At 44.5% G+C, this 17,583-nt stretch overlaps 2 protein-coding genes across 4 annotated transcripts in view; both read right to left on the bottom strand.

The window, feature by feature from the left end:
- Window positions 1-14,065, bottom strand: part of ADCY9 (adenylate cyclase 9) — an 86,625-nt gene extending 72,560 nt beyond the window's left edge. Inside the window, exon 1 of one of the 3 annotated variants that reach the window (XM_061379446.1) lies at window positions 12,025-14,065. In XM_061379446.1, the coding sequence (XP_061235430.1) occupies window positions 12,025-13,723 (1,699 nt within the window). In that variant the 5' untranslated portion in view covers window positions 13,724-14,065. The remainder of the gene's footprint in view (window positions 1-12,024) is intronic. The other 2 variants (XM_061379445.1, XM_061379444.1) reach the window with 2 other exon arrangements.
- Window positions 1-17,583, bottom strand: part of LOC133226207 (mitochondrial import inner membrane translocase subunit TIM16-like) — a 137,591-nt gene that overhangs the window by 21,158 nt on the left and 98,850 nt on the right. The window lies entirely within an intron of this gene.

The raw sequence follows: 17,583 nt of genomic DNA, 5'->3' as shown, positions 1-17,583 counted from the left end.
GCCATTACCAACTCAAGCATAGGGACAGGATCCTTGCTGGTTTTGCTAGATTACAGCCCACCACTGAACTGAAGCTGCCATCCCTTCTTTCCCTGCTTCCATCACACACCTCCCCTCTGCCACGCGGAGCAGGACAGCACATCTGGAAAGAGTTACCAGCAGTACTGGCTCACTGATTTCTGCCTGCACTCCGAGTGCACCCCCCTGCCCCACATCAACTAAGCAGCCCTGGTAGCAGAAGGCTTCTTAATTAACTCAATACCACTTCTTGTTTGAGAAGTGCCTCGTTCAATAAAGATCAACGGATGAACTCCTTCAATGACCATCTAATATCAGCTATACTTCACTGGCTAATTTTCCTTACCTTCTAATAGTCATTGCAGCGGAGTTATAATTTTACATATGCGTTGAAAGGGCAAGAAAATCCCTTATAAACACTCCACGCCATCCTTCTGATCCCAAAGTCTACATTTACAGCTGCAACTCTTGTACTTTATGTTCATTTTACACTGAATCACTTAAATACAGCAGCAAGGTCTTTCAGTGCACCATTTTGCTTTATCTGTATTTGTCAAAGTCATTTGCTACGTTTAAACTTGTCTTATTTAGATAAAGCATAGACATACCCAACATACATTAAAAGCAGCTCCTGAATCGAGTATTATGTCTTTCCCACACAAACTGTTGTGTCACCATGATGTCCCAAAGGTCACATCTAACACACACAAAATCACTTTATTTCCATAAACTGATAATTCTGCTATTAAAACCAACTCGCTCTTCTTTGACATAAAACAGTCATAACTGTGAACTTTAACAAAGTGATATTTGAATTAGGGGAATTTAGTGTTTAAAAGGCTGCACCGAGCATTGCTGGGGCATGGTGCAACTCCTGTACTTACTAAGTAATGCAGGAATTAACAAATCTTTTGCTCCAAACAGGTTAGACAAATAATGCACTGTCAGCACAATCCAGCATACAAATTTATGACTGTATCAGCTACACACTTGTCCATGGCTCCTATTAGGCTCATACAAGTCAAATCATAATCTAGGTCCCAAAATAGATAGTAATGCAGTTTCTTTAAATGTTTATCAAATACACCACTTCCAAGAAGCACTGGTAAGTGCGGAAGCCTAGCAGGCAAATATCCTAACTTGGAAAAAAATCTTTATCTAAATTTTAAGACAATTTCCAACTTTGTCACCTCCTGAAATCTTGGAAAGAATTAAATGCTTAACAGATGCTCCATATTTTAAATATAGCTACATCATGCACGCACTTTTTTATAACACTTGGAAAACACTGTGCCTGAGCAAAAATCTCTTCCGTATGGTCTGATCTGCTTTCATACCCGATTATGGACATTACCAACTCCTGAACAGCAAACAGTCATCACCAAGCCTTCTCTCCAAGCAGAGGTAAACAACAAAGCACACCAGTGTCCAAGGGCTGCATCAGGGCTCAGAGCACCTTCCCCTCGGTAGCCTTTGCACGTTAAAAAAAATGGCATCCTTTATCTCCTTTTCAGAGGAGACCTGATCACTGTGTTTCAGTATTTGAAGGGTGGCTACGGAGGGGACAGCAGCTCCTTTTTACGAGGAGTCACATGGAAAAGACAAGGGGTGATGGGCACAAGAATCTCCTGGGGAGAGTCTGACTGGACACGGGAGGAAAATTTTTCCAAATGAGAACAATCAGCCACTGGAATAATCTCCCCAAGGAAGTGGTGCACTCTGCTGTGCTGGACAGTCTTTTAAGATTCAGCTGGACAAGGTGCTGGGACACCCAGTCTAGGTCATGCCTAGAACGGTTGGACCAGATGATCCTTGAGATCTCTCCCAACCTGGTACTCTGTGATTCCAGAATTCCTTTTTTCCCCATCCCCTACATCAGACAAAGCAAGAGGTCTCAGGCTCAGTTCCCATGAGCACACAGATCACATTCAAATACACCTCCACTACAGCAGCAATGACCTTTCTTTTCCAGAGCTGGTCTTCTACAAGTGGTGCTGGGGAAATCCTTGCCACAGGGAAGCAATCACAGCTAAAGGCAAGCGCACACTGAAAACCTCTCCTAGGTGCGGCTCCCACCTTCTATTATCAACAGGGAGCTTTTACAATGCTCCCTATTAAATATAGATAGCTCAGCAAAACTATTAAGGAATGCCACCCATTTGATTAGTATCTAGTCATTCGTGCTACAAGAATTGCGCAGTTTCCAAATTGATTAAATTAAAACATCCAATTATTAAGAAATAACAGACTACAAATACAATTTGGAGTATTTTCACATAAGAAACAACCTAAAGACATATTTACTGAAATGCTCTATATACACATATATATGTTATGTTAAAAAAGCAAGTAAGTCAAAAGCTTTATGTAATTAAGACTTTTGGGACTTATTTGTGGAAAGCTATTGTATAATACCAAATTAAAACACCTGACACAGGCAGGAAAATGTGACTTCAGTGACACCTTTTGTTTAGCTCTGTACCCACAGCAAATTCCAGAAGCAGAAACGTTTCATAACCAAAGACGTATATGTTATTTTAACATCCTCAGCAGAAAAAATTGGGTACTGATTATTATGGATTCCAAAACCTCAGGTGAGGCATGGGGTGTGTGTTTCTCTTAAATGGTTTATTGGGATTATGAAACAACTTATAATGAATTTTCTCATCCTCACGTGGTATTTTTAAGAGCACTCTCTGCTTTTAGTTGATGTCACATTGCCAAGCAGCAAGTAAAACATTAAGTATTATTTATGTTGCCTCATTAGTAACTTATATGTATTTATGAATCTCTTACATAACTCGTATCTTAGTAGCAAGGTCAGTCCCAAACAGGGAATCAGAGCAAAACAAGCAAAGCCATTTTCATTTCCCACATACTGTTATCAAATAACAACCAAGTTTTAAAAACCAGAAATAGATGGGAGAGATTACAAAAGCCTTGGATCAAAGTCTGATTGTCTGTTGGTGTAGTTTCACTGTGGGCATGTGCGACTGCAGAGTCTTCACTGTTCCTTTGGAAGCCTGCAGCCATTTCTCTTACTGCCGTCCAAATGCTGACCTCCTGGAAATACCAACAGCTCTTACCAAGCATCACGCTGTCTAAACAAAGGAAATTTGGAGCTAATGCTGTACCTGGGCTCTTTGCAAATAACGCCCTTAAAGGAACATTTCCTCACTACATCCTGTCTTTAACACCGGTCCTGTCAGGCCTTAAGCATTTCCAACAGATTTATCTGCTGTACGCTCGTCCAAGTCGGTCAGAGGTTAAAGACTCTTAGTACCTTACAGGACAGACTTCACATGTCCATTAAACATGAGTTAAAGAATGCAAGAATTTGACGCCAAGAACTACTGGGCACAGCTATGCAAAAGCTTCCCAGGGAGGTCTTTTGAAAATAGCATACCCTGAAAAGAATAAAAAAAAATTAACTTCTATTCCATGTGTTAAGTGGATGCATCTACATCAAACATCAAAACTGCACATTTAAGAAATAAAAATATTCAATTTCTGACCCAAACATCCTTGTTTATCTAATGAATGTAAAGAACTAAGCATTTAATATCAGAAGCAGAAGTTTTCCTACCTTTCCTGTAGGCTGGAATGATATTTCATAGCATGAACCATGAATTTTATTTCATTTATAGACTTGGGGGGTTGGGGATTTTTTCATTTTTTTCTTTATTGTGTAGTTAAGCCCAGTCAACCGAGCTATCACTATCATACAAATAGTTGTTAGTAGCATTGGTATTGCTTATCAATTAGCCCTGCTTTCCACTTTCTCCTCCTCCCTCTGGTTTTAAAGAGTAAATAGGAAACTTTCTACTAAGACCTATGAATTAACAAGACTGGAAGGAAACTAACTCCTTATACACTTCTACACAGCTGGATTTGGATACTTTTCATCTCTTTCCACCTGGCCCCTCTCCTCTCCTTGCAATGGCAGGGCACCTGGTTTAAGGAATCACATGGCCGGTGGGATCTCCTGGACTTCCAGCCCATGACGACATCCACACAAGTGGATTTGAGTGAACTTCAGCTGACAGCCGAAGGAAAACAAACGCAAAAGGAAGCAAATTTCACTAGTAGATAATCAAGACGTGATACGGGCAGCAAAAGACCTTTTGCACGTTTCTGCACATGGTAAGCAGCAGGCAGAAGGAAAGGTCCCAGGAGCAATTAGGGACTTTACTCCACCAGTTCCTCTACCCTGTGCCAATTTTGGAGATTGTAAGTAATGCTGTTTTATGACAGCATAACATGATTTATAAATTTATAAACAATAGCATGATTTCTAAATTTACCTTGAAAACAAGAGCTTTAGAAGTGAAACACAAGGAACAGTGTTATCAGTGAACACTTCTTTTGCTAAGAATTCCCACATTAAGGTACTATAGCAAATACAAGCCTAAAAAGTTTTCAGGCAATCCTAAGGGGTATTTTGAGTCCAAGGGATGCTAGCTGCAAAAATGTATCCAAAACATTTTGTTCCTTCACAAAGTAACTTCATAACCATGAAAAATACCTACCCCTAAAGCCATATATCTAGTATAGATCATATATCCATTGCTCTTGGATAGAACATCTGAAGAAAAATAGTGAGAGAATATTCATTTGATGAGAAGACTTTGGCTTGGAAGGGCAGTGCAGATTTCTGGTACAATTCACTACTGACATATGCCTAGCAAGATAAGACAAACCAGCCACATCTGACAGTAACAGTGCCCAAATAGGACATTCAGGTAAAGAAGCTGTAACACTGTGGCACAATCTCCACTCTATCCTTCTTTTCCAACCGCCACTTTGTATTTTCACCAGTTATTACTCGGGGGCAAACCACTAGGCTTTCAAGACCTGCATGGCTTTGATTCAAATGGAGCTCCAACAATCTCCTACCAACCTATGGAACAGCCATTGCAATAATGCAAACTTATATAACAGAACCTGTTAAAATGTGTTAATGAGACTACATTGACTAGCAGGCTTCTTTGCAACAGCAACTCCCACTGGAAGTTAAAAATTTAAAGGCTAGGATTCCTTTTCCCCCTTCTTTCTTTTCAAAGGACAGAAATGAGATTGAAAATCATCTAAAAATAGCAGAGAATTTTCAAGTGTCAGCTGTAACAGAGAGAGGAATGGCAGTCTCTCCTTACAGAGCCAGGATGGATGGAGAGAGCTTCTGATTCAGGATCAAGAGATTGATTGCTTGCACACAAACTGAAGACAATAGAAAATAATTTTATTTACTAATTTTAGTAATATTTCAGGACAACCTACAGCAACTTGAAATCAAATAAAATTGTACTTTGTTTAAAAGTGGTGTAAGTTCTTATATCCTCTGCCTGCCAGAAGGAAAAGTACATATTGTGAAATAACTGCAAAGAGTGTTAAACAACCCATTCAAATCATGCACCCTCCTCCTGACAGAAGATGGATGTAAATTATGTGTCTTTGCCTTTGTTTTGTCTTTTCAATCAATCTTTTTCCCCAAAAAGCCATCCTGTCAAGGCTTTCATTTTAAGGAGTTCTTTCGCATTTAAATAGTCTCTCACCTATCTCTGAAGATTTACTGATGTAAACGCGCAGAAGGAAGAAGAACGCCCAGATTTGTTAGTTGTAGTGTACCTGTTTACATTGCAGCACCTCTATTTTGGGTAGCCAAAGAGAGAAATGTAAATGAAAGACTCTGCAGATGATGATCACAGAATGCAGCAGAAGCCATGGTGTCCCTCCAGTATCACAGGATCTCAGATTTCCATACTCATCTGTCCTATGCTCCAGAATAAAGCTCCACTCCTGCTATGCTCACTTCAACTCATGCAGGATATAAATGTCTTGAGGTCTACAGAAATTGTGATTTCACTTCAGTGCTTACACAGGGCTTAAACAGAGCTGCAACACTTTACAACCAGACTGTCAGTGCTGCCTTGATTTATTTGTTAATTAGTGTCAGGGAACACAATAAATTGAAACTGGAGCCCACACTGCTAAACAAAGAACATTGTCAGTCTCCATCCTGTACAAAGTGGAGAATCCTCCACAGATACGAACTATGCTTCTAAATTATTTTTCACTGTGTGCTGTCAAATTACCCCTGAAGTATGTGATTGAAATTCAAAGCCTCAAAATCCAAGTTTTCCTTAAATAACAAAAACAGCTTAGGTGTGAATACTTTTTAGTTGAGATATTTTTCTACTTGGTCTTGCACAAATAAAACCAAGAGCAACACAATAAATCTTCCTCAAAATTTGGAGAATCTCTGGACTTCCTGCAGAGGCCACAGAACCTACCTGGCAGTAAAGCTGATCAGCACTAACGCACAAGTACATAGGTTTACTTTCAGGAAAAATTATGTCATCGCATCATGCAAAATATTTAGAAAGCTCAATAATCATTAGGTTTCCCTACAAAGTTTTTTCTTTTGTTTACAGCTATGAAACATCTTCACCATGTGATGGCTTGACAAGAACCAGGTTGAGCAACTATAGTCACTATTTACCTCCTTTTCTTTTTGCTATTACATGGTGAAATTACAGATCACATCAGGATGTTAAATCAGTGTTGAATTTACTTCTTCCTGGCAATACGTCTTCATGCAAATTACCTCTAATTATAATTCTTTATCTGTCACTGAGTATTTTTCATTTTTTGAATATAGGAGTGAAGTCAACCTGTGGATGGTATTTTATTTTCAGGCTCACACTTGAAAATAAGATCATGAACGACTACACCTCAGTAACAGTGTTGAGAGGTTGGATTATGTAAAACAGATAAACTGACTAGTCACTAACATCTTCTGTCTCAGTCGGTACTTAGAGTTTCGTTTTGTGGAAATACACACACATGTTACTTGGTTCTATCAACTGCTGCCTGACCCTCAGATTAGTATCAGAACACATGAAATCCAGAATTACTGTCACAAATGAGTTCAATAAACATAAAAGCATGTATCTAAAGATATATATTTATTGCAACATGATGAAACCAGAGGTTGAAAAGGAAAACCTCACAACAGCTGGCAAGACACAAGACAAGCACCCTAACCTCCTGCACTTGCCCCAGAAACATGCACTAGTTACAGACTAAAGTTGATCTCAGCCAAGACACAGAGCAAAACTGAATCTGTGCATATCTCTCTGCAGAGCCATCCTGCTGGCACAAGCACAAGCCTTCTACATTTATACTACACCCAGCAGGCTGGGCTCAGAAAGCTAAGGATAGCTTTCATCTTATCTTTCATCTACCTGTGAACTTCCAGAAGCACACAACAGCTACAGGCCCTCTGTGCACAGGTCTATTAAAAGACAGAAAGATGAGGCAGGCAGGGAAGACCTCACTGCTACCAGGTTGTAATTGTGGTCTGCTCCTGACTGGCTGCAGAGAGGAGGAAGGGAAGAAAAAGAAAAATAAAATAAAAAAAAAAAAATCAATGACTTATCTCTTCCTAACCTTGTCTGTGACTTGTCTTTCAGGAACACCACACTGTATTCCCTGTAACCCAAACTTGAAGCAGCAGCAAAGTATCAAGGCACCTAACAGAGCTGTACCTCATGGTCTGCCTAGGGAAGACCACCCTATGGGTTACAGGCTGCCACCACATACAGAGTTAGACTATTTATGGAGAAACAATAGCCCTAACTTACATTAAGAGGTTTCAATATCGAGCCAAATGGTGACTTTGATTTGCTTGATTAAAAAAAAAAAAAAGAAGTTTAATAAAAGTAAAGCAGACATTTAACACAACGTGAGTATAGTGAAAGACAACACAATACCCTGCAGATCTTTGATAGGCTTCAGGAGGAGCAGCCACTGATTGTCCCATATGAGCTGGTGGACTTCCATGCAGTAGGGGCTATGAAAGCTGGCCTTGCCTCTGAAGCCATTGACCACTTTGATTAGTCACGTGATAGAGGGCTCAAGAGCCAGGAACCTTTCTTCCATGATGAAACAAACAACAAAACCAGAGAGAAAAGCATGTCTGTATCTTCAAGGGCCTCAAACAGAAATTCAGTGATAAAGCAATTCCTTGAGGCAAACCAAACAAGGAGGCATATTGTTGCTGAAAGTTTGGGAATTACTTTAACAGGAATTTTAATAACAATGACTCTTACTTAAGCACCAGCATAGGTACAAACGCCCCAAAAGAAATCATGTTTCCACTGTGCTATACTCTATAAACACCGATAAAGCCTTCTTGTCCCAACAGGCTTACGTACTTTGAGCACTCAAAAAAAGAGATGCTGGTGACCCTGGTATTTCTGGAATTGTTACTGGCTGGCAAATGGCAATATCATGACCTCCTGAGTAACAAGAAAGAGAAATGCAAACAACCCAGAAGAACACAGCAAAACAAAAGTATTTCCATAAGCATTATATCCTGAGAAGAGACCTCTGACTCCAGAGCTCAGAAGGGATATGTTAACGTATTATATATAATGTATTCTGTGACTCTCAGCATCTCATAGTCTTTAATAAATTTACTTGCTAGGAAGCTCAACAAGAAAACAGAAAAAGAATTCTGCAAAATTATTATGGAAGATAAAACTGAAGTATATGGTTGTCTGTAGATATCAAACAACTTTGCTCTCCTGTGCTCCCCTCACATGCAAGGGGATCAAGTGCTGTGAAAAGAGATGGCCTAAGCAATTTCAAAACAGGCAAAACCACTGTAGGGTCATTACAGGCTTGCTCTCTTTGTCAGTTTGTTTTAGACACCATCTACTTAATTCAAAAGTCAGAAACGGAAGGGGACATACCAGGGCCTCACTTCATGCAATAAGGACCCAAGGAAGCAAAGGAAGAAATCCTAAGATTTCAGTGAACCACAAAACAGCACAGTGAGAGGGAAACTTAGTTTTGCCTCATCTGTTCCAAAAACCAAGGAGAGCAGTACTAGGACAACTCAGGGGACCTCTACATGTCAGATGGAATGGTGAGCACGATTATGAAGCCATTTGCCCAGTTCACTCCAATGCACCCTGCTTTGGTGCACACTGTAGAGCTGTGCCTGGATTCCTTCTGGGTGAGCTGAGCCAAAAGACTCGCCCCAGGAGGATGCCTGATGCGCTCCAACAATGGGGGTACTTTTGTTCAAAGACCCAGTCCAGAAGTAGTCTTGGGTAAAAACCCTGAAATGTGCATTATATGGGCACTGAGTCCTCAGCACCTCCCATTCTTCTCTATAAAGGGTTTACTTGATCATGGTGCCTTAGCCTCGGAAGACAGCTACAGCTACGACGGCAGTTCAGACAATTAAGAGATAATACACTAGACATACAACATAAAAAATGGGATATCATTAAGATACCAAAGGTTGAAAGGAAGCTGAGAAGTGAAGTACCAGTAGGGAAACAAAGCTTGTGTCTGTTATCTCCACAGCACTTTCATACTTGAAAAGAGTTCAATGTATGACATAATTAAAAAACCACAACAAACTTCCTCTTCTCTATCACTACTATCAACAAATTCTCAGGGAAAACAGGGAAGTAAAGCTTCCTAAGAGCACCTCCCTTCACAAACCTGAGCAGGTGCTTGTCAGAGGACAATTAATTAATTAAATCTCAGTTTACTCTATTAAATCTCAGAGCTGCTCCTTACCAAAACCCTCCCCTGCAGCAGGTTCTAGAAGTCAGCCTGTAGCAATGCTGCTGGACTGCTTTTACCAGTGCCTTCTTTTTCTTTCCTTCCCTGATGCTGTTTTTCTATCAGCCAAGGAATCTGACTGCAGAACAAAGCACTGAGGAAACAAGAAAAAATGGGCAACCCTGCAGCACCCACCACGTGCCCCTGAGGGTCTGGGCATGGGAGGGAAAGGGACTACGTGTGATACACATAAGAGGCAATCACAGCAGAGCTCTGCTTGGTTTATAAGTCCACACAGATGCTGATTTCTGTAACTATATAAGACATTGATAAGAAATGGAAGCTAATTACAACTCCACAACAAAAGACAGAAAGGAAAGGGTGAAAAAAACCCAACCCAACCCATGTTCCTCGTTAAACTAATTCTTACCACATGCTCCAGTTGCTTTCGTAGCTAGGTTTCAGGGTAAAAAGAGAGCATTAAAAGGTCAGCCCAACATACTTCATCTTATTTAGACGGCATTTCAGTTTGTTGTCTGTAGCCTGGCTAAAGCCAGACCTGTGAAAGGCATTCAAAGCTGCAAAACCCAATCCCCTGTACTGACGAGAGATGGCAAACTATGCTCTCTCACAATAAATACAAACAAGGACAGAACAAAAGTCTCAGAAAGACCATGGAAAAAAAAATCCCACTCTTGGCATGGGATAGGATTGCTCTACGCAGTGCTCTTGTGATCTCCTAGAAAATATAAGCAAATAAAATGTTTAAGAGCAGTACCATAAGTCTCCACAAAGAAGTTCATTCATATTAATGATATCGAGTGCAGTTATGAATTTAGAAAAAACACTTAATTTCATGTGTTGCTACAACATAGCCTTCATGCTGCAGCTGACTGTAAAGGGAGGTGGAAGAGGGAAATATCCCAGGGTTGTTTCTCTACAACCTATTAAATTTATTTTCACCAGAACAGCAAGACTCAGATTAGGGTAAAGGAGAGATTATGTCTGATCCTTTTTTCTTAAAAGCACACTGTAATACATGAGTGACAACAATTTTCAAAAAAATTAACTGAATTTGTGGTTTTAGAAGCTCAACAGAAAGCCAAAACCCAGGGACACACATCTGCTTCATTCCTATGGCTTCCAGCCACCAATGTCACTGTCGATATTTTTTCCTGCCCATGAGCCTCTCATTTCAGCCCCCCTGCCATATGCATGCAGACAGACAGCTCACCAAAAATAAGTATTTGTGTCACATCAGAATAAGCACCTGCCACAGGCGAGCGGCCTGCCACTGCTGCTTCCACACTGTTTTGCAATACTCCCCCCTCTGTCCTTACTCACTGACCTTTCTACAACCACCCTGGCCTCGTTTTGTGTTTGTTGCAACAAACATCTCCTTCCCCCCACACCACAGCGCTGTCCTGTGACTCCTTCAGTTTCTTCCACTCTGTTTTGCAGGATTACTTTATAAAAAGGGGGGTACATTTATAAAAGGGTTTGTGACATATTTCACTCCCATTTTGATTTGGCTGCTCCCCACCTTGGGCTACAGGCACTGCAGAGAACCACAGCTCCGCCAGACAAAGGCACAGCACTGAAGGGACACGGCTTTTACTAAAGAGACAATTAAACCCTCAGCATGAACAATCCTCCTGCACGCGCTTCTCAGAGCTGTTAGAAAGCAGTCAAGGGTTTCATTTCAGAATGAACACTCCACAGAAAAACGGAAATCAGACCAGTACACAAGCCATGAGGGGAACCAAAGGATCCCTCAATTTCTCTTCTTAAAGGCAAATTTGTAGCTTCATCCGTAAGTCCTTTGAGCGGCAATGAGAGCCTCTGCCAGCTCACTGAGCCACCTGAGTAACTTTTTCCAGCCCAACTTCAAACTGTAACAACTTGCTGTATCAAACTGCCAAATCTACAGCGCTCATTTCTTTCTGTGAATCCAGCTGTCATGTTTCCCAAATGCCTTCACAGTCCCAACTCTCCCAATGCCAAAAAGAACTTTTCACAGATATACATAATTTTGCAAAACACATATGCTCTATGTATGGCACATGAAGCCAATTAACAAGTTTACTTACTGAATTAAAGGATGACACACAACAGTGAAACAAAAAACTCCTGCAGACAGCAAACACATTAACCTTCTCCTCCCTATGAGACGATACTCTCACGAGGAGCGCTAAGAAGCTTTAAAGTCTAAGTGGATTTTTAGTACCCCAGAAGATCTTTCACACTTATCTCTGTGGCATCTTTTATTCCATAACTCCCATGGTGTTTGTGATCACCAGCACATGGAGTTAAATGTGAAACGTGTTCAATTTGCAAGTCAGCAAGCACAGATCACGTGCTGGGGAAAATATAATCTCTCATAAAATGAAATAAAAAGACTGAGCATAAAATAAAAGCAGGTACCTTTTAACTGGTCAGCTACCACGCTCTGACCAACTCGCTCGATCACCTTTCCATCCTCCATTTCATAACGATCATCCAAGTATTTCGCAGTAGCTTCCGAAATATGGACTTTTCCAGCCACCCCGAGCTGCTCCATCAGATTGGCCAAATTGACATCATTGGACCACACATCGAACTTGAACCTCCTCATTCCCAAAATGCCACACAGGACTGTTCCGGTATGAACACCAACACGCATGTTCACCATTTCTTTTTTCTCTTGGCAAAATTGCTCAATGGCTTTAATCATTCCTAAGCCCATCTCGATGCAGCAGTAAGCATGATCTGCCCGGGGCTCCGGGCAGCCAGCTACACAGTAGTAACAGTCTCCCAAAGTGCTTATCTTCTCACATTTAGTGTCCTCACACAGACGGTCAAAACGTCCGAAGAGGTCGTTCAGGAGCCCCACCAGAGCGTGGGCAGATTTATTGGCACTCATTTTCGTGAAGCCAACAATATCTGCAAACAAAATGCTCACCTGCTCTATCTGCTGCATCTTAAAAGGACGGAATATGATGGGGGTTTTCTGTATGGAAGGCTTCTTCTTCCTGTTTTTGGGGCTTGAGGTGGAATGACGTTTGATGGAGTTTTCACTTTCATCATCCCCCTGCTTCATTAAGTCATCGGCTATTATTCTTGGCATAACAGAATGAATCATCCTCTCTTTCAGGGCTTTTTCCACTTCTAAGTCTTTTCCATGCATGATGGACTGCCCCACTTTCAGGAACGTGCTTCTCGATCTGACTTCAGACATGATAAATAAATGGATACCGATGGCATGGATGCAGATGTGCAGGAAGGCTTTACTCAACAGCTCCAAGTAAACAGCACCAGCCCCAGGAGGTGCAAAACAGTTCTCATCACGGAAGTGATAACCAAAGGTCTCGAAGAGGACCGAGTACAACAGTCCCAGAAACAAGCTTAAATACAAGGGTAAGTGCATCACTGTGTAAAGCAACAAGAGCACTTCAATACACATAGAAAAACTGCCTACTTGAGAAAGACAAGTGTCTGTGGGATCAGCCGGGGGAGTCTGATTGGACATGTCACCACTTCCTGAGATAGGTTTCAGAGCCTGGAACTGAGGAGCGAGAGTCAAAGCAAAAACCAGGAGGGTGAGTATCAGCGAAGTCCATACATAATGGCGGGCATAAGCCTTGGTGAAAGTGAACGCAAAAAAGCCTACACATACCAAGAGGAAGCACAGAGCCGGCACCATGAAAACAATCTGTTTCTCTCTCATGTGTACGCCAAAGTAAATGCCCCAGAGTATGCAGGCCACACCGATGTAGAAAAGGGCATAGCGAAACCTCCGCTGGGTCTGCGGGAAGCATCTCTCCATGCAAGCCTCCTCCAGGTTGTTGGAGTCGAACTTGGGGTTCCACCACTTGGAAGAGGCCCTCTCGAAGAGCTGAGGCAGCTTCTTCTGCCGGCGGAGACCGGGTACACTGCCGCCACCTCCACCGGCGCGGCGGGTGCCCCCCGACTCCCCGGAGCTGCAGCTGGAGGAGATGCTGTACTTGCAGTGCTTGGAAGAGGAGCAGCCCTGGTGCTGCTTGGGGTTGATTTTCACCGTCACGCTGTTGCTGTCCCCGCTGGAGTCGCAGCTCACCTCGGTGCTGTGGTGATGCAGCAGCTGCTGGTGCGGTGGGGAAGCCATGTTGTCAATTCCTCCTGAAGAGCCCGCTCAGGAGTTGGGTTTCTCGGGCTGGGGAAGCCACCGGGCTCCTCGGAGAGCCGCCTCTAGTCTCCTCCCGCCGGCACCGCCGCCTGCGCGGAGGGGCGGCCGGGCAGCGCCGCGGCGTTCCGCCGCTCGCTAGGCTCGGCACACAGCGCGCTGGGGCGCGGGCAGCCCCACATATTCCCCCCGCCTCGCACGCCTCCGCCGGCCGGGCTGGGGCTGCCGCCCGCCGCTGGCCCCGCTCCCGCAGCCCCTCCGAGGAGCTCAGTCCCGCAGGGGGGACGCCGGGCCCCGGCCGGGAGGGGACCGCTCCTCCATGTCGGCTGCAGCTGGCCGCAGCTTCCTCCCGCGCCCGCCGGGCAGCGCTCCCCTCACGACCGCCGCCAAGGGGCTGGCTCCCGCCGCGCCGCCTCCCTCCCGCCGCGCCGCCTCCCTCCCGCACCCGCCCAGCCGGGACGGCACCGACGACCGCCCCCCCGCGGCCCTCCCCGCCAACGGGGCCTGGGGCCCGCAGTTGCCCCACGCTTTCCTGCCGCCGAGGGCAGCACCCTGGCGAGAGGGCGAGAGAGCGAGAGCCCCTGCGGCGCCCCTCGGCCGCTGGCTCGGGGTTCCGCCGCCTCCTCCTGGCCTGCCTCGGGGCTGCCCTGTCACCCCTCCTGGCGCATGGTGCCGCGCTGCCGCGGGGAGCTCCGTGCCCTGCCGGGGGCCGGCCCGCCCGCTGCGCGCCGCCGAAGGAGGGGAAGGACGGGAACGCGCTCAGGCGCGGGCCGCCACCATCTTTCTCACGGGGGGCTACAGGCGCGCGCCCCCGCCGGCCAATGGGGCGCGGCGCCGAGGCGGGAGCGCGCACACACACAATCCCCCCTCGCTCTCTTTCTCTGCCTTCCCTCCCTCTCGCCCGTGCGCCCCCTTCCCGGCCTGAGGGGCGCGGGCCGGTCCCTGCAGCCCCCCTGGCGCACCCCTGTCCCCGCAGCGGGTGTGTGTGTGTGTGTGTGTGTGTGATTCCTCTGTGAGGCAGCGACGCTCCCTCGCCGCGGGCGGGGAAGGGCTGACAGTGACGGGACCGTGCGGCAGAACCGGAGGCTGGGGCCTGGCGGGTCCCGCAAGGTCCGTCCGTTCCCCCGGGGCCGCCCTCTCTACCCTCAGGACGGGTTCCCCCTGGCGGGTCCCCAACCGCCTCAGGGCCGTGTTTGTTCAGTGGGGGCCTTGGAGCCGCCGCCGTTGGCAGGGCTGACATTTGCCATGCGCAAATAACATGCACTTTAGCAAACAATTCAACCTTTCCGCATCCCCGTAGCCTGCTGGAAACTTGCTGAGTTATTTTTCTCCTCTCCTCTTTCTTAGCTTGTTTATAACTGAAGCTATCTCGCCTGCAATGCTCCCTCGATTTCATTATCTCTTCCTACCAGATGGCCCGTAATCTCTCCCTCCTTCACAGGGTTTCTCCCTGCGCTTGCTTTAGCTTCTTCCCACCCTGTTCCCGGCTCTCCATTTCTTACCCCTGCTCACAGGTGATGTTAACACACAAACCCTCGGTCCCACCATCACCTCCTCATCCTGACCCTCTCAGCCCCTGCTCTCGTGCTTGTCTCGTTTCTTCCTGCTGCAGCTCCTGTTTCCTTCAAATCCCATTTGCTGTTTTCCAGGTGAGCCTTTCCCGGCTGGCTGCTTTCCATCCACCCTTCCTTCAGTGCTGCTTTTTACCCAGCGGTGAGCCCCTCACCCTCAGAAGCCAACACTTTTTAGTAAAACACACTCTTCTCAGACAGTAATAGAAAATATGTGGTCACACAGATACTGGAACTGAAATGTGCATTTTCCCCCATTTCCTTTGTAAAGATACTCCTTATTGTGCAGTAACCGTGCTGTAAAATGTGGCTTTATTATGATGATTTGGAGAACTTTGTGTTTCCTGACACACTCTGGTGGCCCCCAGCATAAGGAGGACATGGACCTGCTGGAGCAAGTCCAGAGGAGGCCACAAAGACACTCAGAGGGCTGGAGCAGCTCTGCTCTGGAGACAGGCTGAGAGCCTGGGGAAACCTTAGGGCAGCTTCCAGTGCCTAAAGGGGCCAAGAAGAAATCTGGAGAGGGACTTTTTACAAGGATCTGTAGCGGCAGGACAAAGAGGGATGGCTTTAAACTGACAGATGGGAGATTTAGATTAGATTTTAGGCAGAAGTTCTTCCCTGTGAGGGTGGTGAGGCACTGGCACAGGTTGCCCAGAGAACTTGTGACTGCCACATCCCTGGCAGTGTTCAAGGCCAGGTTGGACAGGGCTTGGAGCAACCTGTTCTAGTGGAAGGTGTCCCTGACCATGGCAGGGGAATTGGAACTAAATGATCTTTAAGGTACTTGCCAACCCAGACCATTCCATGATTCTACAAAAAAAAAAAAAAAAAATCCATAAAAAAATTGAAAAAAATCAATAGCATATTGAAAAATACAATAACAATAATTGGTTTGGGTTCACTATGACACAGCTGTCTCTTGAATTCCAACTAATGGCTCAGCTAATCAATATTTTATAGCAAGTGCTGCTTACCATGCTGCTCTTACATAAACACCGTTAGGAAGAAAGAAATCGCTTAGCTGACAGAGCAGAAAGCAGGGATGGACTCCTGGGTTTGGCTATTAATTGATAAATTTACTAAGACTTCTTTGCAATCTTTTTCTTGAACCATGTAAATGTTCTTTAAGTTACGTTTTTACTTTTTAAAAGATGATGAATTTATTTAATCTGGAGAATTAAATAAATGTGACAGCTTCCAAAGATATTGTAGAAATTGGGGAGGAAAAGGAAAAAAGGGGGGTTTGCCTCTATGGCAAAGAATTTAAGGTAAAACTACCTTTTTTAACAAAAAACTTTGATATGTAAACCTGTAAGATTTATGCTGTGGTAGAGATGGGGTGATCTGAACTTTGAGATGTAAGAGGTACTAAAATTCCAGCATTAATTTTTTTATCATTGTTTTATGATAGTATTGAGTTATTATTTAGGTGGTTGTTGTTATTGCTTACTATATCCTTACTCAGTTGCCAGCCTGAGTCACCTGCATTACCTTAACACCCCCCCAGATAAGACAGAAACTGCAAAGAGCTAAAATGGGGGTCTGGAGGGGGCGGGGGGCAAGGAATTTCTCAGTAAATCAGGATGTCATTGAAAAGAGCACCAGGGTACATTTACTTCTAGTTGAAGACACGAGTTTTCCCTCTGGTATCAACAAAGTCACGATTTCATTTGTTTCTTTTGGTTCTGGGTTATTTAGTGTGCCTGGGCAGTATATAAGTCAAATTTCGTTTGCCCAGAGTGTAGTAAAAGTTGAGGTCCTTCAAAGTGGTGTTTATTACTGAACCTTGCTTGGGTAGACTTTAATTCAATTTTCATCTAAAATGCAGATGCAAGATTGTGGATCGTACCTCCCTTCAGAACACAGCTATTGGGCAGTGGATGGTGTGTGTACAACAGTAAGTAAGCGCAGGGAGGAGGTGGTTCATCTGCCTGCATGCTGCACTGACAATGAGTCTGAGGAGAGAGCCTGCTCATATATTTTCCCTGTATTCATACAGATGAAAACAACACTTTGGGCATGGAGGTACACATGTGCGGGAGACAGGACGAGCAGAAACAAAGCTCAGGCTGGGAAGCAAGAGAAGTGTGTCTTGTTTCCCCTATGCTCAATAAAGCAGACTTTGTATGTTCTTAAAATAAACAGAATCCCATCAAAGGTATTGACTACATCACAAGTTTTAACTGAGTGACCCACATGATCCCAAATTTTGTCTGGCTACTAGTCAGAGACTGCTTTTGATCTCCACTGATGAAGCAGTCTTCTCTT

Source organism: Neopsephotus bourkii, unplaced genomic scaffold, assembly GCF_033783945.1.
Source record: "Neopsephotus bourkii isolate Nb327-2 ecotype Australia unplaced genomic scaffold, CSIRO-AGI_Nbou_v1 NB_1770, whole genome shotgun sequence".
Taxonomy (NCBI): Eukaryota; Metazoa; Chordata; class Aves; order Psittaciformes; family Psittacidae; genus Neopsephotus; species Neopsephotus bourkii.
Note: the sequence above shows the minus strand (reverse complement) of the source record. Positions and strands in the feature narration are given on the sequence as shown.